This window comes from Arachis stenosperma, chromosome 4 (assembly GCF_014773155.1).
Source record: "Arachis stenosperma cultivar V10309 chromosome 4, arast.V10309.gnm1.PFL2, whole genome shotgun sequence".
NCBI classification, from domain to species: Eukaryota; Viridiplantae; Streptophyta; class Magnoliopsida; order Fabales; family Fabaceae; genus Arachis; species Arachis stenosperma.
In genome coordinates this window covers 10,589,863-10,605,640 of record NC_080380.1, presented here as the reverse complement: position 1 = coordinate 10,605,640, position 15,778 = coordinate 10,589,863, and the positions used below count along the sequence as shown (strand labels likewise).

General features: G+C 33.4%; 2 protein-coding genes across 5 annotated transcripts; one reads left to right on the top strand and one right to left on the bottom strand.

Annotated features, from left to right (window-relative positions):
• The first annotated feature begins 5,209 nt into the window (after window positions 1-5,209).
• LOC130974096 (uncharacterized) lies at window positions 5,210-11,341 on the top strand. Of its 3 annotated transcripts, none has more exons than XM_057898848.1 (12): window positions 5,210-5,281; window positions 5,830-6,113; window positions 6,882-7,086; window positions 7,413-7,503; window positions 7,624-7,769; window positions 8,398-8,641; window positions 9,382-9,486; window positions 9,595-9,777; window positions 9,882-10,086; window positions 10,172-10,664; window positions 10,771-10,850; window positions 10,937-11,341. In XM_057898848.1, the coding sequence occupies exons 2-12, from the start codon at window positions 5,870-5,872 to the stop codon at window positions 10,963-10,965; spliced, it is 2,025 nt and encodes a 674-aa protein (XP_057754831.1). In that variant the 5' UTR covers window positions 5,210-5,281; window positions 5,830-5,869; the 3' UTR covers window positions 10,966-11,341. The 3 variants fall into 3 exon arrangements, with proteins under 3 accessions (XP_057754831.1, XP_057754828.1, XP_057754830.1); XM_057898845.1 differs by having other exon boundaries at window positions 5,226-5,421; XM_057898847.1 differs by lacking the exon at window positions 5,210-5,281 and adding an exon at window positions 5,423-5,605.
• A 61-nt stretch (window positions 11,342-11,402) lies between these two features.
• On the bottom strand, window positions 11,403-14,990 carry LOC130974095 (nuclear intron maturase 2, mitochondrial). 2 transcript variants are annotated; one of them, XR_009084400.1, is made up of 3 exons: window positions 12,719-14,990; window positions 11,889-11,969; window positions 11,403-11,803 (listed from the first exon to the last, which is right to left on the bottom strand). XR_009084400.1 is itself a non-coding variant. In XM_057898844.1 (2 exons), exon 1 carries the CDS (start codon window positions 14,885-14,887, stop codon window positions 12,725-12,727), a length of 2,163 nt encoding a protein of 720 aa, XP_057754827.1. In that variant the 5' UTR covers window positions 14,888-14,990; the 3' UTR covers window positions 11,407-11,969; window positions 12,719-12,724. The 2 variants fall into 2 exon arrangements, 1 of the variants encoding a protein (XP_057754827.1); XM_057898844.1 differs by having other exon boundaries at window positions 11,407-11,969.
• Window positions 14,991-15,778: the final 788 nt, after the last annotated feature.

The following is a 15,778-nucleotide window of genomic DNA, read 5'->3' as shown; positions in this document are numbered from 1 at the left end:
TCACTTCCCTTTCCACAACAACCACCGCTCACTCTCCCACCATGCCACTCACCTCCGTCCCCTAGTTGCCGTCGCCATACCGGAGAACATTGAGGAGCTCGGTATCAAGATCTCCAGTCTTACCCTACCCCTTTCTCTCTCTTTCTTTCTCTCTCATTTTCTGAGCTCGTCGCCACCGCCAAGGTCCATCAACTCTTTTGCGCTTGTTGTCGTCACTGAAGATTGCAGTCTCTGATGGTACGGTTTCAATAACAATGTCTCGAAGAAAGCCAAAACTCATATCCAAACTTTCCCTTCAAACTCGGCCTCTCTCTCTCGCCATTCCCTTCTCCTTAGTTCGACAATGACAACGATGGTCTTGCTCATCGCCAACATTGTCTTGCTAAACCTCTTCTCCTTCTCGAATTCCTCTTTTTCTCTTCTCCCTTTCTGCATTTTGATTCTCTCTGTTCTGCTTCTTCGAAGGCACACACATTAGGCATCAGATCCGGTTGCTTCTAGGAGGACTCCGGCAAGAGTAAAGCCATCGGCTTTAGTGCTCCATGGGTGAGGAGAAGTGGGTGTTGGGTGTTCTAGAATTTGTTTTGAGGGGAAGTTCTCCATCAGCTTCTAGTAGCTTTTGTGTTTTGTTATTGCAGAAAAAAATATTGTTTTTTTGGTTTGTCTTGGTACAAAGTACAGAAAAAAATAGTGTTATGTAGTTTGTTGTTATTGCAGCAGCTTTTGAGAGGTTTGGAGGAGGGAGGGACTTTTGTAATGGTGATGGTAATGAACAGATAAAGATGATAGTAGAACTGGTTAGTGGGTATAAAAGAATGTTTTATCAAGAACAAAATGATCATATAATTAATATTTTATGTGAGAATGATGATTTTAAAGCATTTTTGAACATTGAAAATGATTTTAATAAAAAAAAAAGATCGAAGATAATTTTGATTTTGATATCAAATCTTAATCATGAAAAAATACTTAACTATTTTCTAATCTAAATAATTGTTATATTCTGTTATTCTATTTTAACATTTAACATAGTAATAATTTTTTTATTATTTGAATATTAATATAACATATGCATTTCTATATTCTAATATTTTTTATTTGAAAACTTTGAAAAAACAATGATCCCGTACACTGTCTTACCTTCATGCTAGTAATCTCATAAAGCTCTTCACTTTGCCGAACTTTTTATTTTTAAGAGGAAAAATTTTAAACAATCCATGATAATTATCTCAAAAAATAATAAGATTTTTGACCAAAAAAAAAATATTTAATTCGGCTCCTGAGCTTTATTCTTATGGGACTGATTAGTTTCTGTGCCAAAAAAGTCAATGTTACTTTTTTTGTAACAGGAGTTAATCAGTCCCAAAAAAAAATCAAGGATCGGATTGGATATTTTTTTTTGTCAAGGATCTTGTAGTCCTTTCAAGATAATTATTAGGGGACGGATGGAGTATTAACTCTATTTTTAATATTGGAGTAGTAATGGTGTTTTTTAAAATGTGGATTGTTGAGGTGTTATTCTCAATGCAAATATAGAACCGGTTAATTAGAGAAATAGAAATGGGACCGTTTGATTTATTAGAGGTACAGAAATTGGACTGTCCGATTTCTAAAGGTACACAAATCGAACCGTCTGATTTATGTTAAAAATAAAAAATAAAAAATTTAAAGTACAGAAATCGAACTCTCTAATTTATATACTTTTCACAATTTTAAAAAATACCAAAAATTATAATATTAAAATATATTACTGTTTTTACTTCCATAACAACAAAAAAATAGCCTTATAATACGACACATAGATTATAGATATATGTTTCGGTTGGCATAGAGTACAACAGCACGAGAAACTCCCTCCTCCCTCCTCCCTCTTCTCTTTTTGGTTATCACAGACACACAAATAATTTATAATTTTGCCTTGTTTTTTACGATTTAGGTGTGTGATGCAACTTTTTTTATTTAAAGAAAAGCCAAAAACTAATAAAATAATAATAATATAAATTGTGAATATTATTAATATAAAAACAACTTTGAAATCGTTAATAATTTAAGATGCAAACAATCCAATTGTCAGTTCAAACATTTAAGCATTACATGGTATATAGTTTTAGAAATTTGTTGTGATTTAAGAATTCATAAACCATAACAAATAAATAAATAGTATGAGCCTACTACCAAACAAAGGTCAGAAAAGGGTGAACTCTTTGAACAAAATAATGAAATGTTGGAATGAAAATAAGGGAGAATCCGATTCTCTAACTAAAATTTCAATAGAAAAGCTAGTAATTTTTTGTTCATTAACGAAAACATACTTTGCATGTTCTATACTTTTGATTATGGTATCCCACCACAGTAGCCATCCAAATCTTTTACATGATATCATATCATAATCCTTATCTTTGTTTTATTTTTCTTCAAGAATCTGCCTTTTCCCGATTTGTTTGTCTATGTTTATGGATCAACTAAATAAAGCTATTAGTGCTACACAATAAAAGAACTTTTCAGGACTAAAACCACAAAAGAAGTCAAGGGCTTAGGCAAGTGTGAAGTGTAAAGCTATTCATTCTAACTCAGATTTATGTGGGTAATCAAAGTTATTTTGAAATCAATTTGTTGTTGTAGCAATGTTACTAGCTAGATACAATCTTAAAAAAGATAAATGTAAGAAAATAAAGTTTAATTATACTATTGTCTAGTAATAAGTACTTTACCTAACAATTGATGATATTAGAGAAGTTGAATAATTAAGATTTTAATCAAGTTCATGGACTTTTTATACATTTTTTGCACACTTAAGAACACTATTAGAATTTGAAAGATCTTCAACTATATGTCTTAATTTTTCTTCACTGCACTTACAGTGTGATATTTTTATTTTTTACTTTTCTGCCTGTCAAATTTAGAAAATAACATGAAATCACCAGTACCTATTAATTTATGGATATAATTAAAGAGTACTTTTTAAAAATATATATTCAGTACATTTTTTTTATGTGAATACACTTGTTATCAAGATTCTTAATTAATTTATAGGAAATTCTGTTCAAGATGGATTACTCCCTCTCACTTTTAAAATCAGCCATTTAGCATAAAGTAATTTATTATAAAGTGATTGTTTGAGTGTTATTAAATTGATAAAAAATATCTCTTTTTAATAATTTTTTTAAGTGTAGTTGATAAATTTTTAGTAGCAAAAATATTAAAAAAATAAAAAATATCTTTTTTGAGAAGTTATAATTTACGTGTTGGTTTGAATTAGCTTTTTTTTTAATGAAAAAAGTACCTTTTTTTAATAAAAGTATTTTATTCAATTTGAAACTTATTTAAATACTTCTTTAAAAAAAAGTACTTTTATTAAAAAATAAAATTATTTATTTTTTTTAAAAATGTCTATCTAAATGTAAAATAATTTTTGTCTATTAAAAAAATAACAAAAATAAATATTTTTTTTTAAAAGTCAATCCAAACTGACCTACATCTTTTTTTAAAAAATCTTTTCTCTTAAAAAAAAGGATATTTTCAGATAATAAATAAATAAATCAATACTTTTATATTGTTGTATTTTAACATATAAGAAACTTATTTGGGTGGGTTTATAAGAAAATATTTTTTTTAGTTATTTTTTAAAAGATATTAAAAAAAGTAAAAGTAACTTATGTTTGGATATCTCATGATCTTTTTATCTATCAATTATATTTGGGTATAACAATATAAAAATATTTTTTTATTTATTTATTATGTAAAAAATATCTTTTTTTAGAAAAAAGAGATGTAAATTATAACTTCTAGAAAAATATATTTTTTATTTTTCTAGTATTTTTATTTTTACTATTAAAAATTTATCAAACACGCTAAAAAATAAAAAAAAGTTTTTCACTGAAAAAGATATTTTTTTATCAACTTAATAGCACTCAAATAAGCACATAATTGATAAATAAAAATATCTTTTTGCATGAAATATTTTAACATAAAATTATTTTTATTTTTTTAAATTTAAAAAAATTCAAAAAAAATTATTTTCTTAAAAACTCATTCAAACAAGTCCAAAGTGTAACCATAAGTCAAAATAATATACTTTTACATTTATTATCTTACTAAAATATAAATAAATATTTTTTTAAAATAAATTTAATTAAAAAATTTTAGTATTAATTCAAATAACGAATAATTTTTTAAAAAGAGTAAAGTATCGTTTTTGTCCCCAACATTTGGAATAAGTTCCAAAGTTGTCCCTAACATTTTAATCATCCTATTTAAGTTTTTAACGTTTTAAAATTGACTCAATGTTGACCTGTCGTTAGGGATCCGTTAATTAACGGCGGGACAAAATTGAGACGATTTTGAAACGTTAGGGGTTTAAATAGTACGAAAACGTTAGGTAAAAAAACGATACATAGAAATAAATTTTAGTTTTATCCTTTAGTAATATCAAATTTTTTTACTGTACATAGTATTCAATTATTTTTTAATCATATCTAAATAAATTACACTTAATCACATTACTTTCATTATAAATAAGTTTATTTTTTTATAATTTTATACTTAAAGTTATAAGTTAATATAAAAATATAAAAAAAATTATTTAGAATGAAAGTAATGTGATTAAAAAATAATTGAATATTATATACAGTAAAAAATTGATATAATTGAAAGATAACGTTTTTATTCTATTTAAGTCCCTAACGTTTCAAAATCGTTTTAATTTTATCCCGCCGTTAATTCTATTAATGGATCTCTAACACTATGACAACATTGAACCAATTTTAAAATATTAAATACTTAAATAAAACTATTAAAGATAATTTTAGAATTTACTTCAAACGTCAGATATAAAAACAATATTTTACTCCTTTAAAAACGAATTTCAGCATTTACTCGGTAGAATTTGATTGATTGGAAGTAAATATAAAGTAACTTCACACTCATAATGCATAAGAGTTAAATACTTAAATTCTATAACGATCATCAAAATATTAAAAAGTCGTTACTTTTAGATCATGGGGTCATTTCATGATCCAGATGATTTTGATGTTCAAATAATGAAACACTTATAACTATGTGACTGTTCAAACATTTCATTAAAAGAAAAAAAAAATGACCTTTAATCCTAGTTTCCCGTACCCACATGATGTCTCAACTCCCATCACCATCGCCATTGCCAATCACTTTTTTTTTTTTTTTCTTCCTCTTAAGTGATTCTTATTCTGAGTCTCAGCTAAGTAAAGTAACCTCCAAAATTTCACAGACAAAAATAAAACCGTCAAACACAGACGCAAATAGTGTTAAGTGTCTCCCACTCACGCCTTTCACCTTCTCCACTCTCTACTCTGCCGTTTCTTGCTTTTTTTCTTAGCACCCCATTTCACCATTCCGTCAAAAGTTGAAACTTTTTCATAAAAAGACTCCATTTTTGCATTCCTTGTGAGCTTTCTCTTTCTCTCTCTCTCTCTCTCTGACACGCACACACACATCTTCCCTCATACCTACTTAGCTTCAAAGTGTGCTGTTATTGCTGTTTCTTTTGATTGTTCCTTTATTATGTAGAAACTATTTTCTGCCGCAAATTTGAACCAGTGTGATTGATCTTTGATTGGTTATCTACTTTGTATGTACCCTTTTTCACATTTCCTTTTTTTCTTAAAATAATCCAAAAAAAAAAAAAACTGCTGCTTCAATTAATTGAGGTTTAGTTTTCTTCTACCCATTTCATTGGATATGCTTTTCTTTCTCTGTTCCCGTTTCATTTTTCCCTTAGAATCCAAGTGGGGTATAAACAAATATAATAATAATAACTAAATCTTTATTTGGTTCGTTTCTCTCTTGTGACAGCTTCTGCAGGTGAAGAAGCTAGAGCTGGGAAATTCACAAGATGAATAGGGCATTGATTCGTTTTCTGGTTTCTTTGTGGCTATGTTGTTGTTGTTGGTTGGTTTCAATTGGTGAAGCACAAGCACAAGGAGGAGAGTATATGAAATACAAAGATCCAAAGCAACCAGTTGCAGTTCGTGTTAAGGACTTACTTGATCGAATGACTCTTGAGGAGAAGATTGGCCAAATGGTTCAAATTGATAGGAGTGTTGCTAATGCTGAGGTCATGAAAAACAGCTTCATTGGTAAGAAGTAAGAAGTAGTTAAAGGGCATATTTGGAAAGTGTTTTATTGCTTGTTTTCCCACCTCTTATGAGTATTGTATTTGAATGTTTTTTTTTTTTTTTTTATGAATGTTTTAAACCATATGATTTGTTGGTGATTGTGTCCTGTCTTTGAAATATTTGCATGACATAATTTCCTTGTCTTGTTTATAGGTTGGGAAATTTTTAGAATGATGTGGCCTATTTTCATACACTTCCATTCCCGTGATTTCCACCAATTTCCCACTCCCACATCCAATCACATTGCAACATACAATTTCAATACTTTTGTCACTTATGTTCAGGGAATTTTTCTGTGTTTGTTAATTAGTGTCTTCATTCTTTCACATTTTAGTTCACTAAACATGACAATTTCTTTATAGATTTTATAATAGATGTTAACATTTTTGCATTTACTTGTAAATATGAATACTTAAGAATCTCTCTCTGGACTTATTACCAAAATGAGAAATGGCATGCTGATTCTATTGGCGGGGAAGGGAAGCCTGAAAAATCGGAAAGTTGCCGATTTTCTGCCATGTTCTTCCTTTGCCTTGTACTTCACTTGGATCTCTGCCCCCTTTATTCCTGTTTGATCCATTTAGTGAATGATAAACTTTGGGATTTTTTAGCTTTTTTTTAGCAAAAGATCTTCACACAAAAAAAAAAAAAGGCAAGTTTCCAAAATTAAAGGAAGTGATGACATTATTAAGGAACTATCAATTACTTGGTTCTTTTAATTGCTTGCAGGGAGTGTATTAAGTGGCGGTGGAAGTGAACCACTTCCAAAAGCTACTGCTCAAGATTGGGTTAACATGATAAATGAATTTCAGAAAGGGTCTTTGGCAAGTCGATTGGGTATTCCAATGATGTATGGGATTGATGCTGTTCATGGCCACAACAATGTCTATAATGCTACCATATTTCCCCATAATGTTGGACTTGGATGTACCAGGCAAGTTGAGATTTTGATTGTTTATTTGTCAGCATGTTACATGACAACTTTCGATAGAACTTTTGCACTTCACTTGATATTTAATGATTTACCTGGTTCAAGGATCTTGTTGCCACAGTGAGCAAACTATCATTCTTGTGCAATGATGGTACTAAAACAAATTTGCTTATGATATCAATTAATTTAGCCTGAAATATACTTTGGTTTACAAGTCAATATCATTGTGTTTGTAATCTTAATGGTGTTTTATTGATGCATTAGGTTGCTTATATGCTTTATTTAATTCATCCACCACTTGTTCTGTTCTAATAATCTTTGACTAACAGAGATCCTGACCTTGCCCAAAAGATTGGAGCTGCAACCGCTCTCGAAGTCAGAGCGACGGGGATTCCTTATGTCTTTGCTCCATGTATTGCGGTAAATAAAAAGCAAGAGTCTAATGATAAACTTGTGTAGGAAAAATTCTTGTTAGGCGTAATGTGTTCACATTTCTTCCTTTGATAACTTAACTAATTACTTCCGGAACACTATTTGTAGGTTTGTAGAGATCCAAGATGGGGTCGGTGTTATGAAAGCTACAGTGAGGATCCTAAAATTGTGGAACAAATGACAGAGATAATACCTGGACTACAAGGAAGTCTCCCTGCCAATGCCAAGAAGGGATTTCCATATGTTGGTGGCAAGTAAGAAATTAATCGTAGTAAATCCATTTAAAAGAAAGACTGTGTTTCCTTATTTGTTTTCCTCAAGTGTTTATGAACATATTTCCTAAAATTTTGTCCTTGCCTGGTGGTGAATTATGGTACATAGTTATATAATTTTCATGTTTAGTGCTTATGCATCACTAATGTTGTAATGTAATAATTAACTAATAAGTTTCAACTTTAAGAAATTAATGTTTGAATTAATCTTATACGTTGTGTCGAAATAGCAATCGTATGCCTCTGTCTCTGTATCTGCAAGTTGTTGATATGTTGTATCTGTCATTGTGGTAGCCATGTGGTTCTGAATAATTGATACTCATTCATAATCTCAACTTAATTTAGATAATAAAGTCTTTTTAGGATGTTCTTGAGAGTAGTGAGCATAGTTTTGGTAATGCTCCAGAGTTCAAATCAGCCACGGTTATAGATATTAATGGAACTGTTTTTTAACATCAAGCAAGATGATTAGGACGCAACAAGTAACGAGGAGTGGAAAAAGAAGGCAAAATCAGGATTATATGATGAAGTTGTATTTGATGTAGTTGCATGAATAAAATTTTCTTTTGTTTTCCCTCTATCATTCATTAAGTTTATACATTCCTTGCAGGACAAAGGTAGCTGCTTGTGCTAAGCACTTTGTTGGAGATGGCGGTACAACCAAGGGAGTTAATGAGAACAACACTGTGATTGACTGGCATGGATTGCTTAGCCTTCATATGCCTGCCTATTCTGATTCCATTATCAAAGGGGTCTCAACAGTGATGGTTTCGTACTCCAGTTGGAACGGGGTAAAGATGCATGCAAATCATGATCTAGTCACCGGCTTCCTAAAGAACACCCTTAAGTTTAAGGTGGTTTGATTACTTTCTAATCTTTTTTTGTGAATTTCATTACTACTATATTGTCTTGTATATCTCTATTATGGATAGAAAAAAATCTGGGAAAGCAACATAAATAAGTTACATTGTGTAGCATTCACTGATATTAAGTACATATATAATACATAAGTGTGAATATAAACATGAAAAAAACAGCAAATATATTCAATTCACTGAAAGGAGTTTGAAGAACTTGTGTTGTTCAAAGTCAAGACTACTGACACATTAGTCCCAAAATTTTTAAAAGGAGAAAGGTATTGAAAGTATGTCCTCTGTGTATCTGTTTTAATGTATCACAGATATATGCCTTCTACTTTGAAGCGCTATACTTATAATAACGGTTTTCTTTGGCGAGGTCCACATTGAGATGTTTTCATGTCATTTTCACAACCGGCATTGATATATGCCTTCTACTTTTAAGCCTCAGTTGTTTATCATCATTTGTTATATCCACATTGAGATGTTTTCATGTCATTTTTCTTTGAAAAATTTCAATCGCTATTTGATATTTCTGTCATGCTTATTTGAGGAGGCATATGAAATACCTTCAATCTACTAGTAACAATATTAGATTATTACTTTCTTCTATTTATCTATTATAAAATTTATATTGGATTTGAAGCCTTGAGAAGTCTATTTGACACACATTGCAATAGGTGTATCTTGCATGATGCTTACTAACTAAAATTTTTTTTGTTTATTTTATTTATCAGGGATTTGTCATCTCTGATTGGCAAGGTATCGACAAAATCACATCGCCACCGGATTCAAACTACACGTACTCTGTCCAAGCTTCCATTCAAGCCGGTGTTGATATGGTTAGTCTGTTCTTTATGATCAAATTGTCAGCAGTACTAAATTTCTGCTCTGGCCTCTGGGGTTATTCCAGTTATAGAACTCATTCTTTCTGTTAACTGCTATTATAGGTGATGGTCCCATACAAGTTTGATGAGTTCATTCAGGATCTTAATCTCTTGGTCAAGAACAATGTCATTCCAATGGACCGGATTGATGATGCTGTGGCGAGAATTTTGCTTGTCAAGTTTACCATGGGTCTTTTTGAAAATCCTCTAGCCGATTTTAGTTTAGTCGACCAGCTTGGAAGTCAGGTGAGAGTTCAAACCATCCCAACCATAAATTGGATTTTGTTGTAACAAACTTGGCAACAAAAGCATGTATATTGTGTAATGATAAGATCCTGTTGTGTATCTAGGGACACAGGGATCTTGCAAGGGAAGCTGTGAGAAAATCTCTTGTGCTGCTTAAGAATGGGAAAAATGGAAGTGCTCCACTTCTGCCTCTTTCAAAGAATGTTCCGAAAATTCTAGTTGCTGGTACACATGCTGACAATTTGGGTTACCAATGTGGCGGGTGGACAATCAAATGGCAAGGGTTTAGTGGCAACATGGACACAAGTGGTAAGCGACTAAAGATATGTCTAAAAGTTTCGGCTCATCCGAGGAACCTTAGAAACAGTAAAGTTTTTTTCTTTTCCATGAACAGGAACAACCATTCTTAGTGCCATAAAATCAGCTGTTGATCCAAGCACTGAAGTTGTATTTCGTGAGAACCCGGATAGCGAATTTTTAAAGTCCAACAACTTTGATTATGCTATTGTTGCTGTTGGTGAGCTTCCTTATGCCGAGACTGCTGGTGACAGCACCACTTTGACAATGACGGATCCTGGTCCAAATATAATCAACAATGTCTGTGGGAATGTTAAGTGTGTGGTTATCATTGTTTCTGGTAGACCTATTGTGATAGAACCATACGTTTCTTCTATAGACGCATTGGTGGCAGCATGGTTACCGGGCACTGAAGGCCAAGGCGTGACCGATGCCCTTTTTGGCGACTATGGTTTTAGCGGCAAGCTTGCTAGGACATGGTTCAAATCTGTGGATCAACTCCCTATGAATGTTGGGGATCCTCACTATGATCCACTCTTTCCATTTGGTTTTGGTTTAACAACTGAATCTGTCAAGGACCTAGTAGCAAGGTAATTCTCATTTAACTCATGAAACCTTTCTCATATTACTAAATTGATCCATTGGTCATTGAACAACTCTTATTTCATTTGATGAAACTGTCTATGTTGTATGTAGGTCAACCTCAAGTGTTGCTAGTGTGAGGGCTTGTATATTTACTATTTTGGTGACACTAATTATCAGCTTATATTTAATAGGTACATTTGTGACTGTAATTTACCTATAATGCTTCATCATATGTATAATGTAGGAATCTTTGACCCTTTGTTTACATTATTGACAGGTGAAGCACAATTCATTGGAGCTTATTGAAGAGGGTAGCTAGAGAACTAACTTGGGATACTTCTCGGCTTAGTCTTATTTATTTTATCTCATTCATCAATGTATTGGATCACAAATATTGCTCATGAACTAGTGATTGATCTCTTTATTTCAATTTTCTTATTCAAGACTTTGTAAGGAATATCAGACAATTAGGGACATCAACTACTAGGATTTAGGTAGCCAGGCATTGAACCAAATTTGTTAAGAGATTGAATATTTTGATTTCTCATTGGGAAAGGGTGTGAGGGGCTTGTAAGTAAGTTCAGATTTCATTACCTCTACTCACACCATTGAAACTTAGAACTTAATCCAAGGCTTTGGTGTATCCCGAAATTCACAAGAATTAAAAAAGCAAATTTCTGTAGCCCCAGATCCAACACATATTATTTTTGTTCCACTATCTTCTATTTTTTAAAGTTATATTAACAAACAATTTGTTCAAAATTTCTTGATGATTTGAGAGCCAAGTGAAACTGCTAATTTGCTATCTCAACCTTTCCCCATTTTTTGGTGGAATTAATGAAAACAAAATATGTAATGCTTCTGCTTCCTAGTAGGAGTTGAGGACACCCAAAATTTAAGACTAATACATATGAACAAATGACCAACTTCAAGAAAATTTTATCATGTATTTCAACCGATTCTTTTGCAGCTCAATTCCTGTCTCCTTATCACTTGCATCTATCCGTACAAGGAACATGGTTCTTGCACAGAAAGTTGCATACTCCTTCCTCTAGTCTCGTTAAAAAAAGCAACATGGTTCTTGCACAGAAAGTTGCATACTCCATCGTCTGGTCTCGCTAAAAAAAGCAGTCCACACAGCATCCTGAAAGATTGTGTTTCTAAGTGATTAAATTTTTATCTTCATCCTCACAGTGTTTGCACTTCACAGGCAGAGTACCAAGTCATACCAGTGCTAAAGAACTCCTCACTCTTGTTTAATCTTTTGTTAGGCAAGCATCGACGGTAAGAAGGTGAAAGAAGAGATCAACCTGAAACAAGAGAGATTTATTGGACACTCAGACAGGTTGAACTGTTGAAGTAAGAGGCCAGTTAAAACATTTGGCATTGATGAGTAAATTATAAGAATAAGTTTAACTAAGTTGTCAAATTTCTTCGGCTAATATCTGCTATTTTTTTAATCTTATATTCGAAATTCTAAATCCTAAATCTTAAATTCTAACCCCCAACCCTAAATATTCCAAAAAATGAGGGTTAAAAAATAATTTTACAACAAAGAAAAAAAAATTGGCTAATATTGACTACTTAAAAGTTGGTTCCTATACTTTTTCTACAAGAATATCAAAAATTGAGTCGAACAGATATTCTGACATGGCAATGCTGCTAACATGACAAGAAGGAGAGGCAAAACTCAAAAGTCCAGCGTACAACTACAATACGTAGTGATTCATGAGTTTATGATGAACAGCATAATAGAATTCCATGCAGCCAACAACTCATAGTTGGACTAAAGATTGGTTAGTTGATAGTGATCATGGTGGTATCCTATAGTTTATTAAAGTGGCAAACATAACAATACATAAGTATGTTATACCATCACTAGCACCAAACGGAGAGAGTCAGTAGCTAAAAATATTGTCAATTTGTAATGTAAATTATAGCAGGAAACAAAAATAAGACTCAAACAGTCGGCATGTCCAATATATATTGAAAGAACGTATGGGTAATCAAAGAAAGCATAAGCTAAACTGAAATATTGATTTGTGAGTACATTACAAACCTTTTGTTACATTTGTGCTACATCCATATTTTCATCATTTTCTTCCTCATTGCTTTTGCGGTCATCTTCATCCTGGTTCGAGCCAACCAGCAACTGTTGATTTCCCACCGTACTTTCGTCGCTCTTAACAAAGGAGAGCTGATCCCTAGGAAGAGTACTCCTTTTGTAATTCCAAACAAGCATTGAAATGTAATCTTGTGGCGAAACAAGACCTTGTTCCCTTATGCTGCTTTGTTGCTCCTCCAATGTCTTTGGATCCTCTAGTTTTATATATTCCAGCAATGATTTTTCATGATCCGGTCTCCAGTTACTAGGGAATGGAGTATAATCTGCCTCCGGTACAAGAGACAACCTTGTATATTTGAGCCCATCGATTGACTCGGCAAGGCCCATCCTTAGCAAATTCTGATACTCAGGAGACTGCCCTTTCTTCTCCTTCAATGGGCGGCTCAGGTTACGCGCACCGATTTTGTATACTTTTGCTCGTGACCTGAGCTTGTATTTTGCAGCATATAGCTTTGCAAGCGAGCCCCTCACGATGTAAGAGCAGAAGTTCACAATCTTTTTCCTATTATCTGCATACCTATACCACTCAGCCATGGTGCCCAAAAACTTGTTCATTTGAGCATTTGTATGAGCTTGAGTAGCGTGGAACATTCTAAAGCAAGGTTGGGGATCTGGATCCCTGTCTCCCTTGAGAAAGTTCAACTTTCTAAACTGCTTGATGCATTGCTTCAAGCTCGCCGTGACTGACAGAAGGGTTCCTACACCCTTCTCACTTATGATCTTACCGCCGGTGGCAGTGTACCTAAGAGTCGGATAAACAACTCTCCTACACAACACATGGTCAAGAAACATTATACCTTTAGTTATATGTTCTATGGGAAGGCTCTCATTGTCGAGCTTGAGCATGTACTTCTGATCACAAAACTCAATCAACTGCTTCCTCAGCGAGGCTGCATCAGCCCTAGGCCCTCTAACACCAACCAAGATATGACCACCATATCTTATATAATCCATCTTCCTTGTCTTATCTGGTCCACTTGTAGGCACAAACTCTGGCCAAGACGTGTTACCCTGCTCCGCCTCCCCTTCAGGGCTATTCCATATAACATCACTCTTAGAAGGAACATAAAACTCCTTAATCTTCCCTTCCATCCACTTATCCAATTCATCCAAACAAACATTAACCAGAAGCGGGCTAAGAATCCCACAATGCCCCCAATTAGGAACCTTCTCGGCCTCCTCGGGTGCAAACCCGAAGAATGTATCCAACCAATAAGGATCAGGCTTAGGCTCATCCTCAGCCAACACCCTCTTCTTCTGGTACTTCCTCTTCTTCTTCTTCTGGGGCTTCTCAACCTCGGTCTTCACCACCGGAGTAACTAATGCGTCCTTTATCAAATCAACCACAAGCTTATCCCTCACATCCCTCATCACAGCACCGACCACCATTCCAACCTTCATTCCATCCAAAAGGGTACTCAAATCACCTTTCATATACCATAAATACCCTGCAAAACTCCTCCTAATAACCCTCAACACAGTGTGAGGAGTCCTACCGGGGCGAAAGGCAAAACTCTTGCTCGAAAACCGAGCCTCATAAATTGGCTCCAAGATCATCAGCAACACCTCCTGAACAATCTTGTCCTGAAAAGGGGTCGGTTGTGTTGTGGTTAATATGGCTTTGATTTTCCTCTTCGATAGGGATTCATAATCGGTGGTGTCTTTGGGTGACTTGATGAAGAACTTGAGGCGCTGGCCCCATCGGAATCGGCGGTCAAGGACGGCGTTACGGAGGGAGAGGAGGTCGTTGAGGGCGGAGGAGGGGACGGAGGAGCGGGGAAGGTAGGAGCCGGTGTCGTCGGCGACGACCTTCTGGTAGGCGAGGAGCCAGAGGTCGAGGCGGCGGAAGGAAGGGGAGAGGTTGGTGACGGTGGCGTTGGGGTGGCGGAAGTTGTCGACCCAGGAGTTGGAGAGGAATGCGATTGGATCGTCCTTGAAGAGGGAGGGGGTGGGATCAGGTGGATGCCGGTGCAGCGGAGAAAATGAAAGGGCGCGGTGGTGCAGGTGCAGGTGCAGGGAAGGGGTTATAGTGGGCAGTGTCCGCAGGGGAGTATTGGTGCAAAAGAGGTTGAAGAAGTGGGTGAAGCGTCGGTGATGATGCATAATTTTTCTGTGTATTTTTTTCAGGGATTCATCTCAAGAGTGTAGTGAAGCCGGAAATGGAAGCTGCAAAAACCCCCCTCCTCCACCAAAACCCTGCAGCCCGCTGCGCTCAAAAGTTTTGTTTCTGTAATTCTGTTGTATGTTATTTCTTTTTTAATTTTTATTTTTTTAATAAAAAGAAATAATCAGTAATTATTATTACTTTTTATTATCATCAATAATAATTTATATTTATAAATATTTTATACACAAAAATATATAATTTATATTTATATTTATTAAAGTTTTATCTACATAAAATAATATTTACGTTTTTACAATTTATATATATAAATTAACTATAAAGTATGAATACTTTGCTAAGTTATCGTGTTTACGTGTTGGATACATTTCGAACACGATATTTATCGTATTTGACAAGCGTGTATCCAACCATATCTTAATAAAAAATAAAAAATTTATTCTAAACACACTTGAATATATTTAAATACCATTACGTGCCAACATGTTCAATGTTATTCTTAACATAGATTCTTGAAAAAATTTAGAAATAGTATATATTATTCTTTATTAAAACAAAAAATATTTTAAATATTTTATATAATTAAAATAAAATTTTAAAAATAATTAAAAAATTATTTTATATTTTAATATCAATAAAATATCAAAATACTAATACGCTTTATCTGACAAATACTTTATATTATATATATGCATCTCTCCGTGTCTTATAAAATTTTAAAATTTATGGGTCATTGTGTCCTGTGTTATGTCGTGTCCCATATTAAAAATAATAGTCAAAATTATTAAAAATGACTGTTCAAGAAGTCATAACAATTTAAATGGGAGTAATGTTTAGTGTAGTGTATATTTTAATAAAAGAGTGAAAAA

What these genes read in the sequence shown, in the direction of transcription:
- LOC130974095 (XM_057898844.1), bottom strand. Translation starts at nt 14,887, where the DNA reads ATGCATCATCACCGACGCTTCACCCACTTCTTCAACCTCTTTTGCACC.
- LOC130974096 (XM_057898848.1), top strand. Translation starts at nt 5,870, where the DNA reads ATGAATAGGGCATTGATTCGTTTTCTGGTTTCTTTGTGGCTATGTTGT. An exon ending in TCTTTGCTCCATGTATTGCG is followed by an intron (nt 7,504 to 7,623) that starts GTAAATAAAAAG and finishes CACTATTTGTAG; the next exon opens with GTTTGTAGAGATCCAAGATG. An exon ending in TGGCAACATGGACACAAGTG is followed by an intron (nt 10,087 to 10,171) that starts GTAAGCGACTAA and finishes TTCCATGAACAG; the next exon opens with GAACAACCATTCTTAGTGCC.